This window comes from Pimephales promelas, chromosome 1 (assembly GCF_988280905.1).
Source record: "Pimephales promelas chromosome 1, fPimPro1.hap1.1, whole genome shotgun sequence".
NCBI classification, from domain to species: domain Eukaryota; kingdom Metazoa; phylum Chordata; class Actinopteri; order Cypriniformes; family Leuciscidae; genus Pimephales; species Pimephales promelas.
Window position 1 is genome coordinate 40,329,716 of NC_142769.1, and position 21,443 is coordinate 40,351,158.

At 38.9% G+C, this 21,443-nt stretch overlaps 1 protein-coding gene and 1 long non-coding RNA gene across 3 annotated transcripts; one reads left to right on the top strand and one right to left on the bottom strand.

Moving 5' to 3' along the window:
- Positions 1–397: 397 nt before the first annotated feature.
- LOC120462601 (urea transporter 2) lies at positions 398–21,424 on the bottom strand. 2 transcript variants are annotated; one of them, XM_039651197.2, is made up of 8 exons: positions 21,220–21,424; positions 19,857–20,046; positions 17,894–18,022; positions 17,601–17,793; positions 16,674–16,821; positions 1,278–1,409; positions 1,153–1,202; positions 398–1,036 (listed from the first exon to the last, which is right to left on the bottom strand). In XM_039651197.2, the coding sequence occupies exons 1-8, from the start codon at positions 21,350–21,352 to the stop codon at positions 860–862; spliced, it is 1,152 nt and encodes a 383-aa protein (XP_039507131.2). In that variant the 5' UTR covers positions 21,353–21,424; the 3' UTR covers positions 398–859. The 2 variants fall into 2 exon arrangements, with proteins under 2 accessions (XP_039507131.2, XP_088985817.1); XM_089129691.1 differs by lacking the exons at positions 398–1,036; positions 1,153–1,202; positions 1,278–1,409 and adding an exon at positions 14,541–15,101.
- LOC120462602 (uncharacterized) lies at positions 1,419–16,822 on the top strand. Its single transcript, XR_005618390.2, has 4 exons — positions 1,419–2,362; positions 2,701–2,837; positions 14,317–14,406; positions 16,683–16,822. It is a non-coding gene; the product is annotated as an uncharacterized LOC120462602 (long non-coding RNA).
- Positions 21,425–21,443: the final 19 nt, after the last annotated feature.

The window sequence follows — 21,443 nt, forward strand, 5'->3', positions numbered from 1 at the left end:
CTATATTTACATTCACTGCCTTAGTAATATCTGATATATATATATATATATTTATATATATATATATATATATATATATATATATATATATATATATATATATATACACACACACACACATTTTGATTCAATTAGGTGAGCACATGCAGCATATAATTCTAAAGAAGCATGCCAACTTTTATCAAGATTGGACCATAGTTGGCGCTATAACACTTAAAAAAAACCATATATTTCCTGAGGAAATTGCCTGTGTTGGCTGTAAATGGTATTTCTCCATCTTTGATCTCATGCGCTTTAAGGCTTTAAAATACTTGAACCTTGATAATTGTTGCTTTCAGCAATATTTATGTATTATTATCATTAAAAACAGTGCTGCTTAAAATTTTTGTGGAAACCGTAATACATTTTTTAGTACTTTTGAAGAATAGCAAGACATTTATATGACATTTATTTAGTAAAATTATAAAACTATTTACTGTCACTTTTGATCTATTTAATCCATTCTTGCTGAATAAATGGATTTTCTAGTATTTTTTAAATGCGTGCTGTCACAGCGGTGTGTTTCTATATTATCAGCCCATTCTCACCCATGGACATGCTTCAATAGCTGACGCTTTAGGCGCCCTTTAGCGTCAGTAGGATGACGCCCTAGGATCGCGTGTACCCTACCCCCACCCCACACCTAAACCTAACCGCGTCCTTTAACTGACGCTTTCCTTTAGCGTCAGTTAGATGACGCCCTAGGATCGCGTCATGTAAGTGACGCTAAAGGGCGCCTAAAACGTCAAATATTGAAGCATGGTCAAAGGTGACGTCTTGGGCTGAGAATGCGTTGATATTATATGCATTTATTTAAACACTATGCCTCAGTTGCATTTGTATTGGCCGCCGACCATTGCTTGTGTGAGAGCAAGTTCTGTTCTGGTGAGGTTACTTTTCCGGTAGGGATTCTGTATTCTTTAAGGTTTTCCCCTGTCAGCAACAGCATGAGAGTGCCTGTCAAAGTTGCAGCCCAACTGCTTGCTGGGAGACCCACCTGCACAGGTAAAAGGGATACAAACAAACATTGGATGAATATGAAACCCAGAGGATGTACGTGTGTGTGTGTGTGTGTGTGTGTGTGTGAGAGAGAGAGAGAGTGTGTCTACTCACAAGTCCTAGCAGGTTGCTCAAGGCAATGTCTGTGTAAGCTGAAAGTAAGGCTGCAGTGGGAATATATAATTTAGTTGTAGAACAATAAAACTACACTATAAAGGATGTATATGTGCATTACTCACCACTTGCAATAGATAAGAGATGTGTTCTCCAACTAAATAAGAAAAATGCCCCCACGACCATGCAACCCAGAGCACCATTAAACCCTGAGAGGCCTGAGTACAAAAAGCTGTACTGCACCGACATATACATGCCTGCAGGGGGAAAAAGGGAGAACTTCAGTCCAGTTATTGACCATTACATTATACTAAGGCCCAGTCCCAAATGGCACACATCATATGCACTTACGATCTTGTGGACTTACATTGGCTGCAGTGTGTGCATGATCGAGAAGTCCAGGAGGGGTGTCCCATTTGTCATTTTCACGAGTTCACACGTACATGAAATCGGATAGGCTATAGTAATGTATGTATTTGGTGTGCTGGCCAGGAGAGGGCTATCCACACCCTAATCCCACAAATATAACCCTATCATTAAACTTAACTCCACCTATCATGTTCGGAGAGTTGAAGCTGGACGTCATTTGGCTCTGAGCAGCATTTGCAGCAGACTGACAGTCAAAGCAGCGTTACGTTGCGAAAGGGCAGATTTAGAAAAATGGTTTAGGATGCCATTTGGGACAAGGCCTAACAGTCCACACTTTATTGCCAAGAACCACCCGCTTTGACAGGTTCTTTCTTGTTTTACATGCCGTTTCGGGCTATCTGAAACAGATTACCAAAATAATAGACTGGCATAGAACAAATCACATAGACTGAATTTGCAAGTGCTGCAATTTATTTATGTAAAATAAATCTCTGATGTCCCCAGAGTGTCTATGTGAAATTTTAGCTCAAAATACCCCAGAGATATTTTATATAGCATGCTAAAGTTGTCACTTTTTGAGGATTAGCAAAAAATGCATCATTTGTGCCTGGCCCTTTAAATGCAAATGAGCTGCAGCTCCCGACACATGTGGGCGGAGCTTCAAGGGTGTGTGTGTGTGTGTGTGTGTGTGTGTGTTAGCAACTCTGATTACCTCATGCAAATACTAAAATGTCAGAAACTGTTCTGCCTTTTATGTTTAAACCAGAGTCAGACAAAGATGGAGAGACTCAAGAAGAAGTGACAACATGTGGAATGCAACAGGACAGGACATCTCTGAATGGTTTGTGAATTTTTTGTTGTTGATGTGAAGTTAACTATCTTCAATTAGCATATTCTGTCAAAATAATCTATAAATTGCTTGTATAGGAACTGTTGTGAGATGCACACAGAGTGACTGTCGCTCTTCCTCTTTTCAACATGCCATGGACTGCGTGCGTGTTCACGGGGCGTTTTAGGGTTAACATATTTAGTGATGTCACTATCCCGGGAGGAAGCTCATGTAGTTCCTACCAGCCGTTTGTTGTAGTCCTTAAAAACGATTTCTTTAAAAGCAAATATCTCCCTTTGCTTTGAACTTTGAGCGTTGTAACTTTGCAGATGTTGTTTATGCTCAAACAGGAACATTACCCACTAACTAAAGTGAGAAAAGTGACATCAAAATCAACCACCCCTTTAAAGCTTTTTGTCTTGAAAAAGGCGGTTGCTGACAAGTGCCTGTCGGGGACAATAAACATCATCACACCAAGGCCAAGCAGGTAAAGTCATCTAATTTGTGCGCAGATTTTTCATTATGTTTATAATTGCACTATTTAAAATTAATAAAACTCAAACTATCAGGGAAAATGTTTCGAGAAAGTCTGAAAGAGTTGTAGGAAGCTTCATGGTGGTGACATTAAAGTATGACAGCGGTGTAGTACGTTTAAAGGCTATATCGTTCTTGTATTTTGGCTTCAAAATTCATAAAAGTTGTGTACATTTGTGAAGATTATCCTGATAAAGAAAACTGTACCCAACTGTTTCACACGTGTGAAAGTACTGTATTTTACTACAGTACAGTACTGTATTTTACTACATTGTTGTCACATTACCTCATAACATTGTATGTAATACAGTGGGCTACACAATTATTGACACCCTTGGTAAATATGAGCAAATTGTGTTTTTACAATTTCTCCTCTTAGTTTTTGATTAAAATATTCACAAAAATCTAAGTTGTTGAGTTTACAGTTTTTCTCTATTGTTTACACACATTTCCTGCAAGTATGCCTCATACTCCGAACTCTACATACAAATCTAAAAACACTCACACAATCGGCAAAACCCCTCAATTCTAGTGCAAAATGAAACTTTACATTTAAAACAATGTTATATATTCTCAAAATGGTATTTTATTTTCAAATGACACACGCAAACCATCATATACCAGTTGAACACTGATGTGCTCAATGTAAAACACTATGATCAATGGAAAACAGTAACACTTCTTCTCCATTCATCATAATGACTTGGGCCTTTTTTGTTCTTTTTGTTCAGTGTTACACTTACAGTACTACAGACATTACATACATTAGTGTGTTGTAAAATATTTGAGATTGAGAATATTGTTTTTATAGAACACACAAATACACGGTAACAAATATATTTTATTTTTCCCACAAAAACAATGGGAGATAGATCGCACATTTCATACACCCCAACCAACTACATAAAAACAACAGAAAAAAATGTGTATGCTGTTACAGTAAAAAAAAAAAAAAATCTATGCTGCATCCTCTCTTCGGTTTTGGTATTTTATGCTAAAGCTCTGATTGCTAATTGTAAAACTGTGTGACGTGTGTTTGCTAATGTGACGAGTCAGTGTGAATATTTGAATGGCAGTGTGTTCCTCGTGAAAACAAGAGATTTTCTGCATGAAAATTGTGCCAAATGCAGAGAATTTGTGAGTGTAGTGTTTTGAAAACAGTGTGTTTTAGAACTGCAATTTTGTAAAGCAGGAATTGTGCTTGTAGTTCAGCAGAATTGGTTCAGGGGGTTGGTGAATGAGTTACATGTTGTGGTCATTGTGTGTCAAGTACCAGAATTTGTGTGTAAACAATTGAGAAAAACTGTAATTAAAGTAGTTGAAAGAACAAAATACAAAACATTTTTTTCATCATGTTCTTACATACAGAAAATATGCACTTATTAATATACACCGCAGAAATAGTCAATGCTTTTCTGAACATGGCACATTTCCATAAAATCTTGTATTCACGTTGCATTTAGTATGCAAACATACAGTAAACTTGTTTGTTTGACATGTGTTAATATTTTCACAGCATAGATGCATTTTGTATTTTTGATAGGTTCGGTTTGATTTTTGGCATATTTTGTAAAATAATATTTGATATCTGTGTGCAGTACACTAAGGTGGACTTGGGTTCATGGTAGTTCTGTTTGTGATCTGAAGGTGGCAGTGTATATTCATTACAGAATATAGGTTTAGTCTATAGTTGCTGCGCCCACATTCCTGTCCAAGCTTTCAGACCTCACTAACCACTCACCATTCCCTAGAGATTTCTATTATTGTAGCTTCTTTCTTTCCCTCTCTAATGCTTTCTCTCTTTATGCATTTTTTTCGCAGCATGAATCTATTCGATAAACTCAAAAACATGTCTCTTGATCAAGGTTATAATCGTTAACGAAAACTAACGAAAAAACGAAAACTAGATGGGAAAAAACATTGTCGTTAACTGAAATAAAAATAAAAACGAGCCATTACAAAAAAACTATAACTAACTAAAACTGTAATGTGTGTTTGCAAAACTAACTAAAATAAAATAAAATTATAGAGCAAATGTCCTTAGTTTTCGTCTTTAACACTATTTAAAACACGCAGTGTATTCGTTGCATTTCATTTCCCTGTAATGCTCTCTCCCTCCGTCTCTCTCTCAAATGCACGCACACACACAGCCCCTCCCCTCCGTGCAATGCACACCGCGTCTCTATGAAAACGAGAGTTCGATCAATGTTAAAAGCAAGTTCGCGAAAGGTTGGTATCTCATGATAAATCACACATTAAAAGGTGGTGTAAAAATATGTTAAATTCTTAATACAATTCTGTAAGTGTGTTAATGTCAACCCGAGAAGCGATTAAGCCTTCGTTAGAAAGTTACTGACTTAGTTGCAATTTTGAGGTAAAATGCTGCTGGGCAGTGGGCATGGCCGTGGTGGCTAACCAGTCCGGACCTCGGCCATTTTTTTTTACATTCAAAAATGGAATGGTATGATTGAATGATTATGTGAATGATTAATTAGCCATGTTTAGACCACCTGTGTGTTTGCAATTCATGTTGCAGCGAGAAGCTAGCGCAGTGAAGGGGCCTTGAGAACGCATTGTGAATGAGGGCGCTAGTGTAGCCTCTGTGTTGCCAGATCCACCTAATCGAATGGTGCGGTAATCTTCTGGACCTGTTTTTTCGGATTTTTTTGTGACACTTTAGGAAGTTATTATAGTGGAAAGTTGCATGTTAGTGTTAGTGATATATTAATCTTATTTCCAAAACACAAGCTTTGAAGTAATTTCGAATTGTTATTATATTATTTGCTTGTTTTTCGTAGCAATATCTGGCAACATTTTACTGTCTGCGTTAATAAAAAAAGCTTATAGACAAACTGCAATTGCATAAGGCAACCACACCAAACGCAATGATCATTGTGATTATCTGTAAAAACAATAGCATAATACAGATCTGTATGTTACAGAATAAAATTTGCCAAAATAACCTTACTGGCCAGCTGGAAGACAGCTCATGCTTTGTTAACGTTTCACATAGTCATCATAAATGCAATAATTAAAGTAGTGTTTCTCAACTAGCAATCTATTCAACTAGCAATTTATTTAGACCTGCTTTTATTCTGTTTCTTTGCACAAAACTCTCCAGAAAGTGCCATTTAATAGTTAATATATATATATATATATATATATATATATATATATATATATGGTAAATTCCTTTAAAAAATCCCTTCATGTCCATGGGGAAATGTGGGTCCAATAGCCTAACCATTATTATATTACTAATTATTGTGAGGTAATTATTAACCATTATTACCTCACTAGTTTTCAGACCCTGGTTGCAGCCTTGCTGCTTGGTTGTCGGTGTCAAAACTCTATAAGCTGTGATTCAAATATTAAATAATGTTATGTCATTATTTTACTCTTACACTGACTGTTTGCTGCTTCAGTCCAGATTAGTGTTGTATAGGGTAAATTTAGTATAAGGTGTGGAAATTGTAAAGCTGTGGGATTTTTTTATAGAAGATATCTAGATTGTTACGGTAAAGGATTTTCACATTAGCCGCGTTTCCACTGCCGGGCTAGGGCTGGGCCAGAGCTAACAGCGAGCCGGGCCGAGCTAGTGGCCTCGGGCCTCAAGCACCGGGCTTGCGTTTCCACTGCCGGGCCAGTAGCCCCACAGCGCTGCCCCAGACCCCACCCCTAACAGCCCGATCTCATGAAAGTTCGTGTCTATGGCACGAATGTCATTTCTCGTGGCATTTATACGCCAAAAACAGTTTTTGCGTGTATTTGGCACGCGATTTTCGCGTACATATGATACGCACTTTTTTGCGTATAATACGCACGAACTCCCCACCCCCCTCCCCCCTAAACCTAACCCAGGGTTTTTTAGTGCGTACCATATACACGAAAAAAACACTTTTGGCGTATAAATGCCACGAGAAATGACACTCGTGGTATAGATACGCATCTTCATGAGAATGTGTTGCCCCTAACACGCCTTTCAGGATCAAACGTCATAAAACCCAACCCATTTCAGCGGGTATTATGAATTAATTTATTTTTTAAATTAGGAAGATAGCATGTATATTAACTCAACTGCCGTAGTGGCTGCAATAGTGTCCCGAGACCAGTACAGGCGATTCTCCATTTCAAGCAGCGATTTTTTGCGCGATATAACAAGTAGGGCTGCGGGCACGTTTTCAAGTTATTCATTAATCGTTAACCGAGGCCCATCGGTTAATACTCGGTGCATAGTGTGCGCGCCGCAACCTCGAGATACAGAGTAAATTTTTAACACCTTTAATAACTGATTGGACCCCATTTGAAACGAAATTAATTTCTAGAAATAAAACGCAGCAAGTACGGAGCAGTTAAAGCCCCATTTCCATCACCCTTCAAACTGAAATTGCCAATTGAAAATAAGCAAAACGTCCATTTCACAAAAACTCCGTGTCTGCAAATAATAATAATAATAATAACCATCATCATCATTATTGTAACATTTTATTAGGCTGCATATGTAGAAGACGCCTTTATCCAAAAAAGGAACAGAGCACAAATAAACACAATATTTTTGACAAATATCAGCGCATACAGTGTGTGTGGAGCACGCACTGATGGCTGCGAGACGCCCATGTGAACAGTTTCATTGCATTTCTTTTAGTGGAAACAACTTAAAATACTCTTTAATTTCTGGTCATACAGAAAATAATAATACATTATTCGCAAATAAATTTATTTATAACAAGAAAACGTTGTGCTTTAACAATTAATCAAGACGCGCTTCATGATCTCCGTGAACTGAAGCGCGAGACCTGAAACAGCCACCGCATTCGAATTTGTTCGTTTTAAATTGGACATTTAAAGCTTTAGTCTACAGGGGTTTGTAGATTAAAGCTTTAAATGTCCAATTTAAAACGAACAAATTCGAATCGAAAGCCAATATCTTCTATGTTTATGTAACTTAATTTCTCTCTAAATGTGCATCCGGAGATGGAGATATGTTTTTAGCCGAAAATCATTTAGAAAACAATATTTTATTAATAAACAATTAATGCCTCGTTATTTTATATTATTTTATTATCAGACACATTTATTATAGCCTATAAATCACCCATAAATCCCCTTATAGGCGGTGGTTACGGCTCTTCTCATTCAGCACTGCGGGGAAAATATCATTTCCAGGTTCTAATTTGGCCTCAGAAAGCCAGTAATATATATATATTTTTTCATATTAATTTGTCAAATATTTTAAATGTTTAAGGGGCAAAAAAATCAAACAAATATCTGAAAATTCGTCGATATGTAGCTATAGCCTAACAATGCGCAGCATTTGGCATAGGCCTACAGTTCAAATTAAAATGTTATGCAATTTTAAACGGTTAATCGGTTAAACATGGACACCCCTATGTGCATCTTGCTTCAGATCATAACGTTCCATAACACCGATAAACTCCGCCTTTTACCTTGAGCACGCCTCTAGCCCGAGCTGGCCCCCTCTGGCCCAAGGTATTCGACGGGCCAGAAATCCTGGCCGTTATGAGGCGCCGGACTGGACAAAAGCGAAGCGAACTGCGCGAGAGAGAACGAGCGTTTCAGTGCGCGCGCGCGCGAGAGAGAGAGAGAGACCGAGCAGTGCGCGCGAGAGAGGCCGAGCGTTTCAGTGCGCGCGAGAGAGACCGAGCAGTGCGCGCGAGAGAGGCCGAGCGTTTCAGTGCGCGCGAGAGAGACCGAGCAGTGCGCGCGAGAGAGGCCGAGCGTTTCAGTGCGCGCGAGAGAGACCGAGCAGTGCGCGCGAGAGAGGCCGAGCGTTTCAGTGCGCGAGAGAGAGGCCGAGCGTTTCAGTGAGCGCGAGAGAGGCCGAGCTTTTCAGTGCGCGCGAGAGAGACCGAGTGTGTGCGGGCATTAGTACGTAGCCTAATTAATTGTACATTATATAATTACTATATAAGAGGCATGGAAGTTTGATTTATGTGCAACAATAATCAGTACAAACGTCTTTTTTAACTAGTGTTTAATTAACATAAATAATTCGAGCAGATAAACTTTCATAAGGAGGATTAAATAAGATTGAATTTATAGCCAGTAAGATTTCATAACTAATCACTGAACCATAACCAGATTTTTCGTTTCTTGGGCGTCAAATAAAATAACAATGACTCTGAATTGTATTCACCAAATGTTGTCTGTGCAAGTTTCCAGGAGAGCATCAATCAAATAGGATAATGGCATCTGTGAGAAAGATGGTTAAATCTGCAAGAGACAACCGTGTCAATTTACTGTTTAAAATAAAGTGATTTCAGCCGAAATTACCTGTGTTGTTATTTGTATTGGCCCCTGAATGTTGTTCCATGGCTCACGAAGGTACCTGCTGATACTCTAGTCTAACTCATAATTTTTAACATTATTTCGCATAAAAATTCAATATGTTTAAGAGATTCATGTTAATTTATAATAATAGCCTATCATTAGATGTCATGCATGGCTTATAGAAAACGTGGCTTTTTTTAGCTGACTTTACCATACTTTGATGATGTAATTCTGTATTTATTTTTTTTAACAGTAAATTGACACGGTTGTCTTTAGTGTGATATAGCAACAACACAACAATTTCATAAAATAGAAATTTTAACGAATATTTAATTAAAAATCCAATTAAAATTAACTGGTGTAGTGTTTCTGTGCATCGGTGTCTTTTGTGTCCATGTATTTGTGTAGGCCTATTCGTGCTTGTCAAATAATGTTAAACGTTTTGTTAAAGATTATAACATCTTTGACAAAAAAAAAAAAACAACGAAAAAAAAAAACAACACTAACATTTCCTGTAGCTATAGGCCTACAAGTCAGGGCAGTTAGATATTTTCCTGCATTCTCTTTAAAGGCAGTCTTTGCAGATTTAACCATCTTTCTCACAGATGCCATTATCCTATCCATTTGGTGCTCTCATGGAAACACTTGCACATAGCAGACAACATCCCGATTTTGGTGAATACAATTCAGAGTCATTGTTATTTTATTTGACGCCCAAGAAACGAAAAATCTGGTTCAGTGATTAGTTATGAAATCTTACTGGCTATAAATTCAATCTTATTTAATCCTCCTTATGAAAGTTTATCTGCTCGAATTATTTATGTTAACTAAACACTAGTTTAAAAAGACGTTTGTACTGATTATTGTTGTCCATAAATCGAACTTCCAGGCCTAGTAATTATATAATGTACAATTAATTAGGCTACGTACTAATGCCCGCACACACGCGGTTCTTTCTCTCGCGCGCTGAAATGCTCGGCCTCTCTCTCGCGCACTGAAACGCTCGGTCTCTCTCGCGCGCACTGAAACGCTCGGTCTCTCTCGCGCGCAAAACACTCGGCCTTTCTCGCGCGCACTGAAACGCTCGTTCTCTCTAGCGCAGTTCGCTTCGCTTTTGTCCAGTCCGGCGCCTCATAGGCCGTTGGCCCTGAGGAAGCCCCGATCAAGCCCCGGAAGTGACAGTGGAAACGCGACTGGCCCTGGCACGCACTAGCACGGCCCGGCCCTGGCCCGGCAGTGGAAACGCGGCTATTGTAGGCTTCATTTTATGTACTGGTTTTAATGTTGAATAGATATTTCTAAAATTGATGTTTTTGTTGAGTTATTATTACACAATTCTTTTTCTGACCTTTTTCAACCTTGCCCCTGATAAATAACCCAAACTACAAAAAAAAGACTAAAACTAACACTAAAACTAATAAAAACTAAACTAAAACTAAGCATTTTCAAAAAATAGAAACTAAACTAGCAAACCCACTTTTAAAACTAATTAAAACTAAACTGAATTTGAAAACAAAAATTCAAAACGAAATAAAAATAAAAACTAATGAAAAATGCAAAACTATAATAACCTTGCTCTTGATAGGTCTTATTTACAGAAGGCCTATCTAATATTTTATATATTTGCATGGCCACATGCTAACACTTGATCATTTATTTAGATTTTTTTTGTTTGCCTATTTAAACAGGCAAGGCTTTAGTATAATACCATGATAATGATAATATTAATAATAATAATAAAAGTTTCTTGAACACCAATCAGAATATTAGATTGATTTCTGAAGGATCACATACTGTATGACAGAATTTTAAATTACATTACAATTTTTTTAAATTATATTTCACAGTACTACTGTTTTTACTGTATTTTTGATCAAATGAATGCAAACAAAAGAGTCAAAAACATTAAAAAAAACATTTGAATGGTAGTATAAAATTTTTAGAAAATAAAATGCCTTTTTTGCGTTTTTTTTGTTTCCCATTTTGATAACCTTTTGTCTGTGTTCAGTTCCTGTGGTTTAGACTAGTGCCTGTTTACCTTTCTATAGCTACCCTTGTTAGTCAACATGACAACTAATCACCTTTACCTGTTCGTTGGTAGCCTGTTGTTACCCAGTGTATTTATACTCCTGTGTTTCAGTCCTGGTCTGTCGGTCATTTTACACCTCTATTTAAAGCTGTTGCATCTCCTGTGTTTCCTGCCTTCGTGTTTGAATTATTGCCATCGCCTTGCAGTTTGGATTATGTTTGCTTGCTAACAGATCCTCAACTCTTCTTGCACCCGCTTCACCATTACAGATAGTGATGAACATTCATAAAGTTCAGCACCCTTTTTATTCATCATTTGATGAAAATGAAAAAATTAATAATACTTTAACATAAAAAAATGGCATTTTAAGTCACAATTTGAACCCTAGCTGTTCATTGTCAATGCCAAGTAAGGTATGCAGGGGCATTGAAAAGAAAATGAGTTCGTCTGTGAGTGCATCTTTCTGACTGCTCTTTTGGGACTCGCTGTTTTGGAGTGGACTCCTCAATATAGGATGCCAATTAAAGAGCTGAGATGAAAACCTAATAGCAGCAGCAGAAGGAAGGACATACCCAGAATTCTCTCCTTCTCTTTCCAATCTGAACAGCACAACAATGTAACCCAGGAGGTTCATACGTCTGTTCACTCTTTCTTTCTCTCACACATTTGTTTCCTTTTTATAAACAAATGCTTTTATGCGTCATATGAATCGGTTAATGGTTGTACAGATTTCAAGCTGAGGCAAATTGGTAAACATCCATAGACGACCAATTGGAAAACAGATTGTGTTATGTGGAAAATGTAATGTTTAGTGTGTCACTGAGTTTGACATGACTTGAAGAATAGAAGCAAAAGACACACACACACACACACACACACATACACACACACACAATTTTGAGTGCAGCAGGGAATCAGTTTCAGGGTGAGAGGGTCTTCATTTGCAATGCAAATGCTTTGTATCTAAGCATGTTCTTTCCCAATTATACTCTCTTGATGCAGTTACAATGCTTACAATTGAGTGATATATGCTATCTATGCAAGTCTATGACCTAAATTCCACATCTGTGACCCAGAATGGATTAATTTGATTCCTGTTTTCAATGTTACCATGGTTACGGGCTCCTGTGTGTGCATAAGTGTGGGATCATCAGTTGTGAACCCATGCTAAGTTTAGTGGGTTTATACTATGAGTCATGTAGAGAGGACAACATGAACAGCCTGTCTACTAAACACCAGATCTCATTATCAGTGGACCACAATTCATGCTGTGTAATGACGTTAGAGGTCCCTATGCTTCTTCGATTCAGTGAAAGCTAGTCTAGACAAACAAATACATAAACTACCTTTGTTTGCACTATTCCACCATTCCACTACTACAGCAAAATATTTGTTTGGTGCAGGTCTTGACAGTTAACCTAATTTGTTTCAACCTATAGATTAGACTTGATTGTGTAAGGTAGGAAGGAAGTGACATCACAAATGATATCACCACATCATTCTAATAGCGTAAAGTTTGATCAAGTCTGCTGCTAATAGCGTCACTCTACTCTGTAAAGCCAAAGTAACTTCTTGGCCTGACACAACACTGTTTTAAACTAAAAACATAAAACTTTGTATGTGTTTTGGCCATTCATTTACAAGACAACAGCGTATTGGGTAGCCTGACTACGTCAGACTTCCTACTTCCGCTATTTCATTTCGCTCCTGTAAGCAAAGTGAAGTAGCAGAGTCTGGTATTACCAGGCTATGTATTGGGGGCCTGAAAATGCAAACTCTTGAAAAAAGGTTTCAAAGTGCAAGTTTTTGAAAACGATACCGTTATCATATCAGTGTAAACTACAAAAACGTATATTTGTGAAAACGGTGACATCATGCGTGGTGTTTCTTTACAAAGTGACATCGCCAACTATTGGCCTGCCAGCATAATACACCGTTTAAAAAAAAGCGTTTTTAAAAACGTTTCCGCATTTAGTACATTGTTGTCATGTAAACATACCCTTAACTCCGTTTTCAAAAGTTTGCATTTTCAGGCCACTAAAATACCATTGTTGTGTAAATGGATGGACAAAACTCATAAAAGGTTTTCCGTTTTGGTTGAAAATGGTGTAGCATAAATGGTTCCTTTGTTTGCTTAAACCCTGCTCCTCTTCAATTGACTGAGCATGCATCCAATCCCTACATTTCACTATCAAGGACAGAGCCAGTCTCCACCCTACATCTTGTTTTCGATAATCCGTTAAACTTTGATGTATGTCACAATATGGTAGCTACTCTTTGTGTCATTAAAATTCCCCCTTGGGGATGAATAAAGTGATTTGAATTGAATTAAAAAGATCTGTTGCTACTATTGTGACTATTTGTTCATATGTTGAAGTTTTTTTGTTGTTGTAAAGACTGTTGTGTAGGCTTTTGTCTTGTAAAATACAGATGTAATTTCACACTGTAGTAAGAGAGAAATTCTACACCCCGGAGAAAAGAGTGAATCATTGATCAATGAAAAAAAGAGGAGGATGGAATGGTAAGATGAGTGGAGGGATGAGAATGTTATTGATTACAGCCAGGGTGAAGCTGTTCGGAGAGAGTGTGTAAGGCACAGTCTTCAGATAAACAGGTCTTAGGTAGTCTTACATTCAGGGCGAGATCATGGTTCCAGCAAGGCCCCTTGGCACGTCCTATCCCACCCCCCACCCCCCTCAAACTCGTGCTGCCCATATAATCATACTTTAAGCGACAAGGTTGATTTTGCCCAATAAAATGAGAAGAATGAATTGAGAATGTCTTTTCAAATCCAATTCAGTTACTCAATTTAAACTGGGTTAGGATGCTGAACTCAACTGCAATTCAAATTTGAATGCAAGGAAGAATTCAAATGAATTATTTTTAAGAAATTCAACTGTACTTTAATCGAGAAAAGCAAAGTTTGTCGAGACGAGCTTTGAATGTGAAGGGGCCCTATAGAACTTGCACTGCACACTACTGTTCAAAAGTTTGTTTTGCAAGATTATATGTTTTTGAAAGAAGAACGGGAACCAGGTGATGGTGAGAGGATGGTGACTTGTAGAATGATGGTGACTTAGCAGGCGATGACTGAAGTGGATTCTCTGTGCAGGTGACGAGTGAACACGAAGACAGGCGATCTGGATCAGGATGATAGACGGAAGACGGACAGTAGACTGGATACAGGACGAGACGATCTCAGGTGGGTAAATAAGGAGTCTATACTGCAACAAGACCAGACAAGGAGTGAAAGGGACATATAAAGGGTGTGTTGATGGAGTGCAGGTGCAACGAGTCACCAGTACTCTGGTGATTGTGAACGAGTGGGCGGGTCCTGGTGATTGAGTGATGATTGGGGCTGTGACGGTGTGTGACAGTAACCCCTCCTCCATGGCTGGCTCCTGATGGCCTCTGCAGTGGGGTCGGCCTCGACCTCGGGGGGCTGGGCGGTCTTCGTGGAACTGGGTGAGTAGCAACGGATACAGGACGTCATCCCGAGACACCCATGAGCGTTCTTATGGACCATATCTCTCCCAGTCAATCAGGAACTCAAGGCGGCCACCTCGCCGCCATGAGTCGAGGATGGAATGGACTCGGTACACTAGGTCAGTGACATCTAGAGTCTATGTTGGGCCGCCAGTAGCGATCCTGTAAGAGCGAGAGGGTTTGCTGGCTGCCTGGGTGTTCTCTCCCGGCTCTCCAGAGAGAGCCTCCAGGGCTTTGTAGAAGGAACCCACTGCAATCCTCCACCTCACCGTTGTATGTTGCTGGTTGGCCATGGGATTGGCACAGGGCAGGTGGCGAAGGAGCGGGTAGTGCAGAGGGGAGTTTGCTGAACCGCCTGGGCAAACTGCTCCCCGCTGGTTCCAACAGGACTCTGCATGAAGGTCTGGTCTTCTGTCACAAACACACGAGGAGACAGATTGGTTTAGGTGCACACAGTGTTTATTAAAAGTAGAGAGGTGGTGGAACAACGGGAACCAGATGAGAGGATGGTGACTTGTAGAATGATGATGGTCTTTCTTGTCTGAGTTGCAGCAGACAAGTGCAGAAAGATGCATACAGCCCATACGACAGAGATTGCCACAGCGGAGGACGACATCGTTGGTATCGTTGTCATGGAGAAATCCTGTAAAAACTCATCCGGTCCGTAATGTCAGAGTCATCATCGACGACTTTCTTGAATGGTTGTTCCATTTCATAGTGGAATATTTCAACCCCTCGGGCCTTGTAACTCTGTTTTAAGGGGCAAGGGGTACCCTCGAAAACATGGGGTAGGGGCAAGGGGTGAAATGGGATTGAGCCTAAAGGCCCCTGACAGTCAGAGGCTCCATCTATAATCCAGCATTGCTTTCTTTCATTCTTTCCATCTGTCTTCAACCCTGCAGCATTGTGAACCATTCCCGAATTAAATGTCAATGTTCTGCTGACACACAGACAGGATAAGAGAAGAGGAAAAAGCCAGAAATTACCTTTCCTTATCTAAAATCAACCTCCTCACTACTATGGAGAATAACAGACAGCTGTCTTACACCCTCACTCATGGATATACTGTAGAGTCTCCAATAAGACCAAAGACTCTCTGATGCTCCTTGGATATACTGTAGAGTCTCCAATAAGACCAAAGACTCTCTGACTCTCTGACTCTCTGATCCTCCTCCACACACACACACACACACACACACACACACACACACACACACACACACACACACAGTCTACCACTACCTCTGTAGTGTCTTTGAGTCTGCGATGACTCATATGTCTCTGTACAGCTGTGTACTATATAAAATATAAAAGAGAAAGAGAATATGTGTGTGTGTGTGTGTGTGTCTGTGTGTCTGTGTGTATGAAAAAGAGAATGAGTGACAGGGTAAAAACACCTTCACGGTCTTGAGGTAGCAAACGCAGCAGTAAAACTGGCTAATTATTAAGCAGCAGATGCAAATGATCGTCTTATCATAGTGGACGTTTGAGGGAATCTGTTTGGAGCCTGCTTCGACTGAGTAAAACACAGCTACCAGAATATATTCAGCACAAAACCCTAGACAGGATTTAACCACCAATGTTTTGATTTGTTCCATCCATGCAAGTATCTCTATCCCAAATCCTTTTTAAACACCATTCAGACAGAGAATATATATTGCTAAGATGTGTCTCTTTCATAGCTCAAAGGCATTGTCAATACTGTATATCAATTGTGAAATGAAAATAAAAACAAATGAGAAATTTTTTGGCATGCAGAAACAGCTATAAAATCAGTTTGGATAGTATTTTCCCGATAATGTGGTTTTGTATATTTTGATAAATTATAATATTTAGATCTTGCCGAATGGTATCTGGAAAAATCTATCTCAATTTGGTCTCCATTCAGTCTTAATAAGTCCAGTAGAAACTTTTGAGATATTATTTGAGACCTTCAAAATAATAACCCTGAAAAAATAGTTTTCTTTTTTCTTTTTGACTTACCTGCCACAGTGCCAATGACAGATCCCAGGAGGGCATGGACGGCCAGAATTGGTGAGAAGAGAAAAACAGCACCCAAGATAAGCAGAGATGGGCCTAGAGTGCCACATGCAAAGATCTGCCCCACGCCAAGTACCACCCCTTGCAGAAGCTGATGGAAAATATAAAATATTTTTCTTTCATGCTCTATTTTATTTCCTAATTAAACAGGAAGCTGATGACATCTATTTTTCATAGTCGTTATCTAAATTATCTTAAATGTGTATCCCTGCTAACAGTTGTTTTGTCAAGTTTTTGAAGTATGCAAGCATAGATACAAATTTATATTTATACTGATATCCCCCATATTAGGTCATTTGCATTAGTCATTTTTGGACTCTGGCTATAGCTCATTTTAATGGGCTTTTAACTCTGCTTCTTTCACATTGAATATTTATGAAAGTGAGAGATAAAAACATACAAAATAAATATAAAAGTTATTTTCCATTATATCTTTTTGCTCTACGCACCAGTTATTACAGGATCAAGCTGTCACCATGGAGATGTGATAAAAGCACCAGATACAGTTTAGTGCATAAATATGTCGGCTATAAACAGCCCATAATAGTCAGTGTGCCAGAGAGTGGATCAGCCCATCGCAACCTAATGCCATCCAACAGACCAGAGTAATCCAATAAATACGATCATCATAATGGCATCTAAACACATACACACACCTCAGGAGAGATGCAAAATGGAAGGATGATGAAGGCAGATTGAGGAAGGAATCTGCATTGTGTGAGCAGATAAAAGAGGTTAAAGAGGCAAAACAGGAAGAGAGCTACAGGGAATGAGAGACAGAATATACAATAAAACGTAACGGCAAAAAATTTGCTTTTGCCTTTTCACATCACTCTCTCATGTTGCTTCCATTCTGTTTCATCCTCTCACCTGTGGAACATGTAGTTGGGTGTGGTTGGTGCCCTCTGGCGCCCCTGGTGGCTCGGCAGGATAGTTTGGAAAATAGGGGTTAGAAGTGCCAGTACAGGCCAAATACAACACGATGACTGTGTTAAAGGGGAAGACGCTAACTGGTAAATCCCAGCGTTCCAGAATCGGAGCCAAGCTGCTGGAAAGAAAAGTTCTAAGACAGGAGAGAAAAAGGGTTGTTTGGGTTTGGGAGGGTCAGTATATGTGAATATATGACAGAAAAATCTATATGGTATCAATTAATTTGCTCTTACGTTGTAGCTCCACCGAGACACACAGGCAGCAGAAGCCACCAGTACCAATCTCCAGCAGAGCTGAACACTCCCATCAGCAGAGCCACCAGCATTCCATTAAAACCATGAAGGCCACTGGAAACCTCATCCCTGCGGGGACACACACAGGGTAGGATCACATTTGAGACTGGAAAATAGCTTGTGCTTCTCTTTTAGCCATGACAATCAAGTGCTTAGATAAAATGTGCTTTTACATTAGGAGCATTATTGGTTGCAGCATGTGTGTTTTCTGTGTGCTTGAAAAAGTCTGATTCCCGCACGAATGCGTCTTGTTAGCCGGTTCTATGTAGTGAATCACAGTCATGATCACAATACAGCGACCTGTGAAGTCTGAATCCCGCTTGAATGACTCTTATGACTCAAAAAGAACCGGCTCATAAGTTTTGAGCTGGTTGAGGGGGCTGGTGCCTGCTTACATTACAGGACACCACAACTTCCAATAGGAAAATTCAACTGCAGTATCGAAGAGGGCAGCATTCATACCTTTTTACACCATATATTGTAGAATAAAAACACTTTATACCCAAATGTAAAAAAACAACATCTTTTGAATCAATACTAAAGAATACTAAAGAATCAATGAACAGCATTAATAAAGCCCCAGTCTATCAGATCATTAAAGGGGTCATGAACTGGCTTTTTAAAATTATTTATATTGTTGTCTGAGGTCAACTTATGATGTTCGCTTGGTTTTTACATTCAAACACTTCAAAATTAATAAGTAAAAGGCTATTTTCTAACCTAGCTCAAAAACGCTCGGTTTTTATGGGCGTCTCGCACTGAAGACTTGGAAGTAAACGCCCACTGCTGTAAGTGGATAACAGTTTTGCATATTATAATTATAATAATTTTGCAGCTTATGCAGCGACTGTCTTCTTCCACAACCAGGCACTGCACAATATTTTGTAAACAACATGTTTATTGCTCGGTAGCTGGATCCGGTTTGTCATCATCATGAGGTAGGCCTAAGTTATTTAGCTATGCGTGTAATGCGCGAATCGGTGGGCGGGGCTAAACCGGCCGTGTTGAAGTAGGCGTTGATCATCTTCTGCGGGGGTGGTGTTTTATCCTCTTTGACGTCATAGTTCCCCACTTTGAAAAACGAGTTGTTTGCTAAGCCTAGTGTCAATAAAAGCTTTTATTGGACCAACAAGGATGTTTTCAGTTCTGAAACTTACAGGATATTCCAACACTATCTCACGACCAATTCGTACGAATTCGACGCATGATTAAAAAGTGGCTAATTCGTACTAATTTGTACGACCTGACTCGTACGATTTTTCTAAACCCACGTGATGGTTAGGTTTAGGGGCGGGGTAAGGGGTAGGTCATTCGTACGAATTCATACGAATTGGCCAATTCGTAAAATATGTACGATTTAGCAAAATCGTATTAATTCGTACGAGTGAGGTCGTATGAATTGTTACGAATTAGCCACTTTTTAATCATTCGTCGAATTCGTACGACTTGGTCGTGAGATCGGGTTGGATATTCTTACAATATGATGACCTCTTAGATGTCAAAAGCTCAAGGAAAATTTGATTTCTCAGTTCATCACCCCTTTAACTAAAAAAAAGTTGTTTTAGGGTTTAGTTTCCCTTGAATTTATCAGTAACAAACACTGCGACCAATTCAAGTCTCTTATTATGGGCCGGTTCAATTTAGTGAATCAGTAACATGCAGCAGCCTACAGAGCTGGAGTGCATTTTGATTCCTGAGCGAATATTTTGTACGTCTGATTCTTTTTAGTTAATCAGTAACAGTAATCAGTGCATTCTGTTGTATATAATACGCATTTTGTTTCATTAATACGCAATTATTATTTTTTTTGTTGCTATAGGCATGTCCTTTTGTGTTTTATTCATACATGTTTTGGTCGATGATGTTTATGCTTTTGTGCTTGTGTGGGTGTGTAATTCCTCACCAGTCCTGTCCCAGCATTATAGCTGTGAGGGTGGAGGCCAAAAGGCCGAGCATCCCCAGCAGAGCCTGCCAAGGGCTCTCCAGCAGCAATGCTGCCAGAATCAGAGCTCCACTCAGGGGGTTGTTTAGCAGAATCACCCGTGAGATCCCACGTAAACACCACTCAGAGAGCTGCAGTGGGAAGGATTTATCTGGGAGAGAATGTAGGAAAAGAGGGAAATACAGAGAGATACATAGCCAAAAAGAAAAATTCCGTCATTTCAAACATATAGGTTTCTTTTTTCTGTCAATGCCATTGTAAATATGTAGCAGATATTGCAGGTCTCTTCACAAAGAAGCATCAAAGCCTGAAATGTGGACAATTCATGCAATATATTCCACACCTACTGATGCTATGATAGCTTTATGTGAAAATTTTGCCTTGAAAATCTTACTTGACAGCCATTCACTTTCATACTTTCATTGGTTAGATACATTTTTATTCCACAGAAAAAAGAGTCATATGGGATTCAAAAGACATTGTCAGATCCCGGTTCTTTGTCTTTTGTTTAGTATTGATTTTATGTTGAAGTGCATTCTCTGTTCTCATAGTTTCCATGTTCTCTTCCTGTTTATTTCAGTCTCTCCTTGTCGTATTAGGTTTTTATTACCGTCATTAGTTACACTTGTCTTTACAGTAACTATTATTGATTTCTCTTTGTATTTAAGCTTGTGCTTTTTAGTTGTTCTTGGCTAGTCATTGTTTTTTTAGTGGATCGATCCAGATGTTCCTGTCATGTGGAGTCATGTCATGGTTTCTCTTTCTGCCTCGTCTCTCAGCAAACATAACAGACATGAGGCTGTGTAAATGACATGAGGTTGTGTAAAATTCCTTTTATGAGTGTGCTATTGCTAGCTATGCATGAAATTCACATAAATCCATACATTCGCACAACCCTCTGATCAGTGTTGGGGGAAACGCATTAAGTAATTTGAGTTACGTAATACGTAATCAGGATTACTTCTTCAAGTTACTAGTGAAGTAATGCATTACTTTTAAAATGTCCAACAAAATATCTGTTACTTTTTCAAAAAGGTAACGCAGATTACTTTGTTTTACCATTTATTGACTCCTTTCAAATAATACATAAACTTTAACAACATTTATCAACAAAAATGATGTGTGCAATTTGCAACCATGCAAATTTGATAGTTCAGCACAGTTTTCTTAGTTTAATTGTGTCATGCTTTTTATTTTCAGAAAAAAAACTATATTTTCTATAGGCTGTAAACTTATAAACTCCTTTACTTTTACATTCAAATGTACTGCTACGTTATATTAGAATGAGCTGAATGTTGTGTACTGTAGGATGGCGGTCTCTTACCCTGTATGTGAGTGTGTAATTGTTTCATTTCTCCAGTGCAGTACAGCAGGGCACAGATGACACGCTGTTTTACGCCTCCAGGCTGCTTTGGTGTGTTTTTTTCCAAAATCCACATGTTGCCAGCTGAAATCATGCATCTACTAGGAAATTTCAGACTGAACTCTCTGTTAATCGCACTTCCACTTCCTTACTTCCACTGTCCTTGCCCCTTTTTCTCAACTCTC

What these genes read in the sequence shown, in the direction of transcription:
- LOC120462601 (XM_039651197.2), bottom strand. Translation starts at nt 21,352, where the DNA reads ATGATTTCAGCTGGCAACATGTGGATTTTGGAAAAAAACACACCAAAG. An exon ending in TCTCTTATCTATTGCAAGTG is followed by an intron (nt 1,203 to 1,277) that starts GTGAGTAATGCA and finishes TTCCCACTGCAG; the next exon opens with CCTTACTTTCAGCTTACACA. An exon ending in TGAGCAACCTGCTAGGACTT is followed by an intron (nt 1,037 to 1,152) that starts GTGAGTAGACAC and finishes TTACCTGTGCAG; the next exon opens with GTGGGTCTCCCAGCAAGCAG.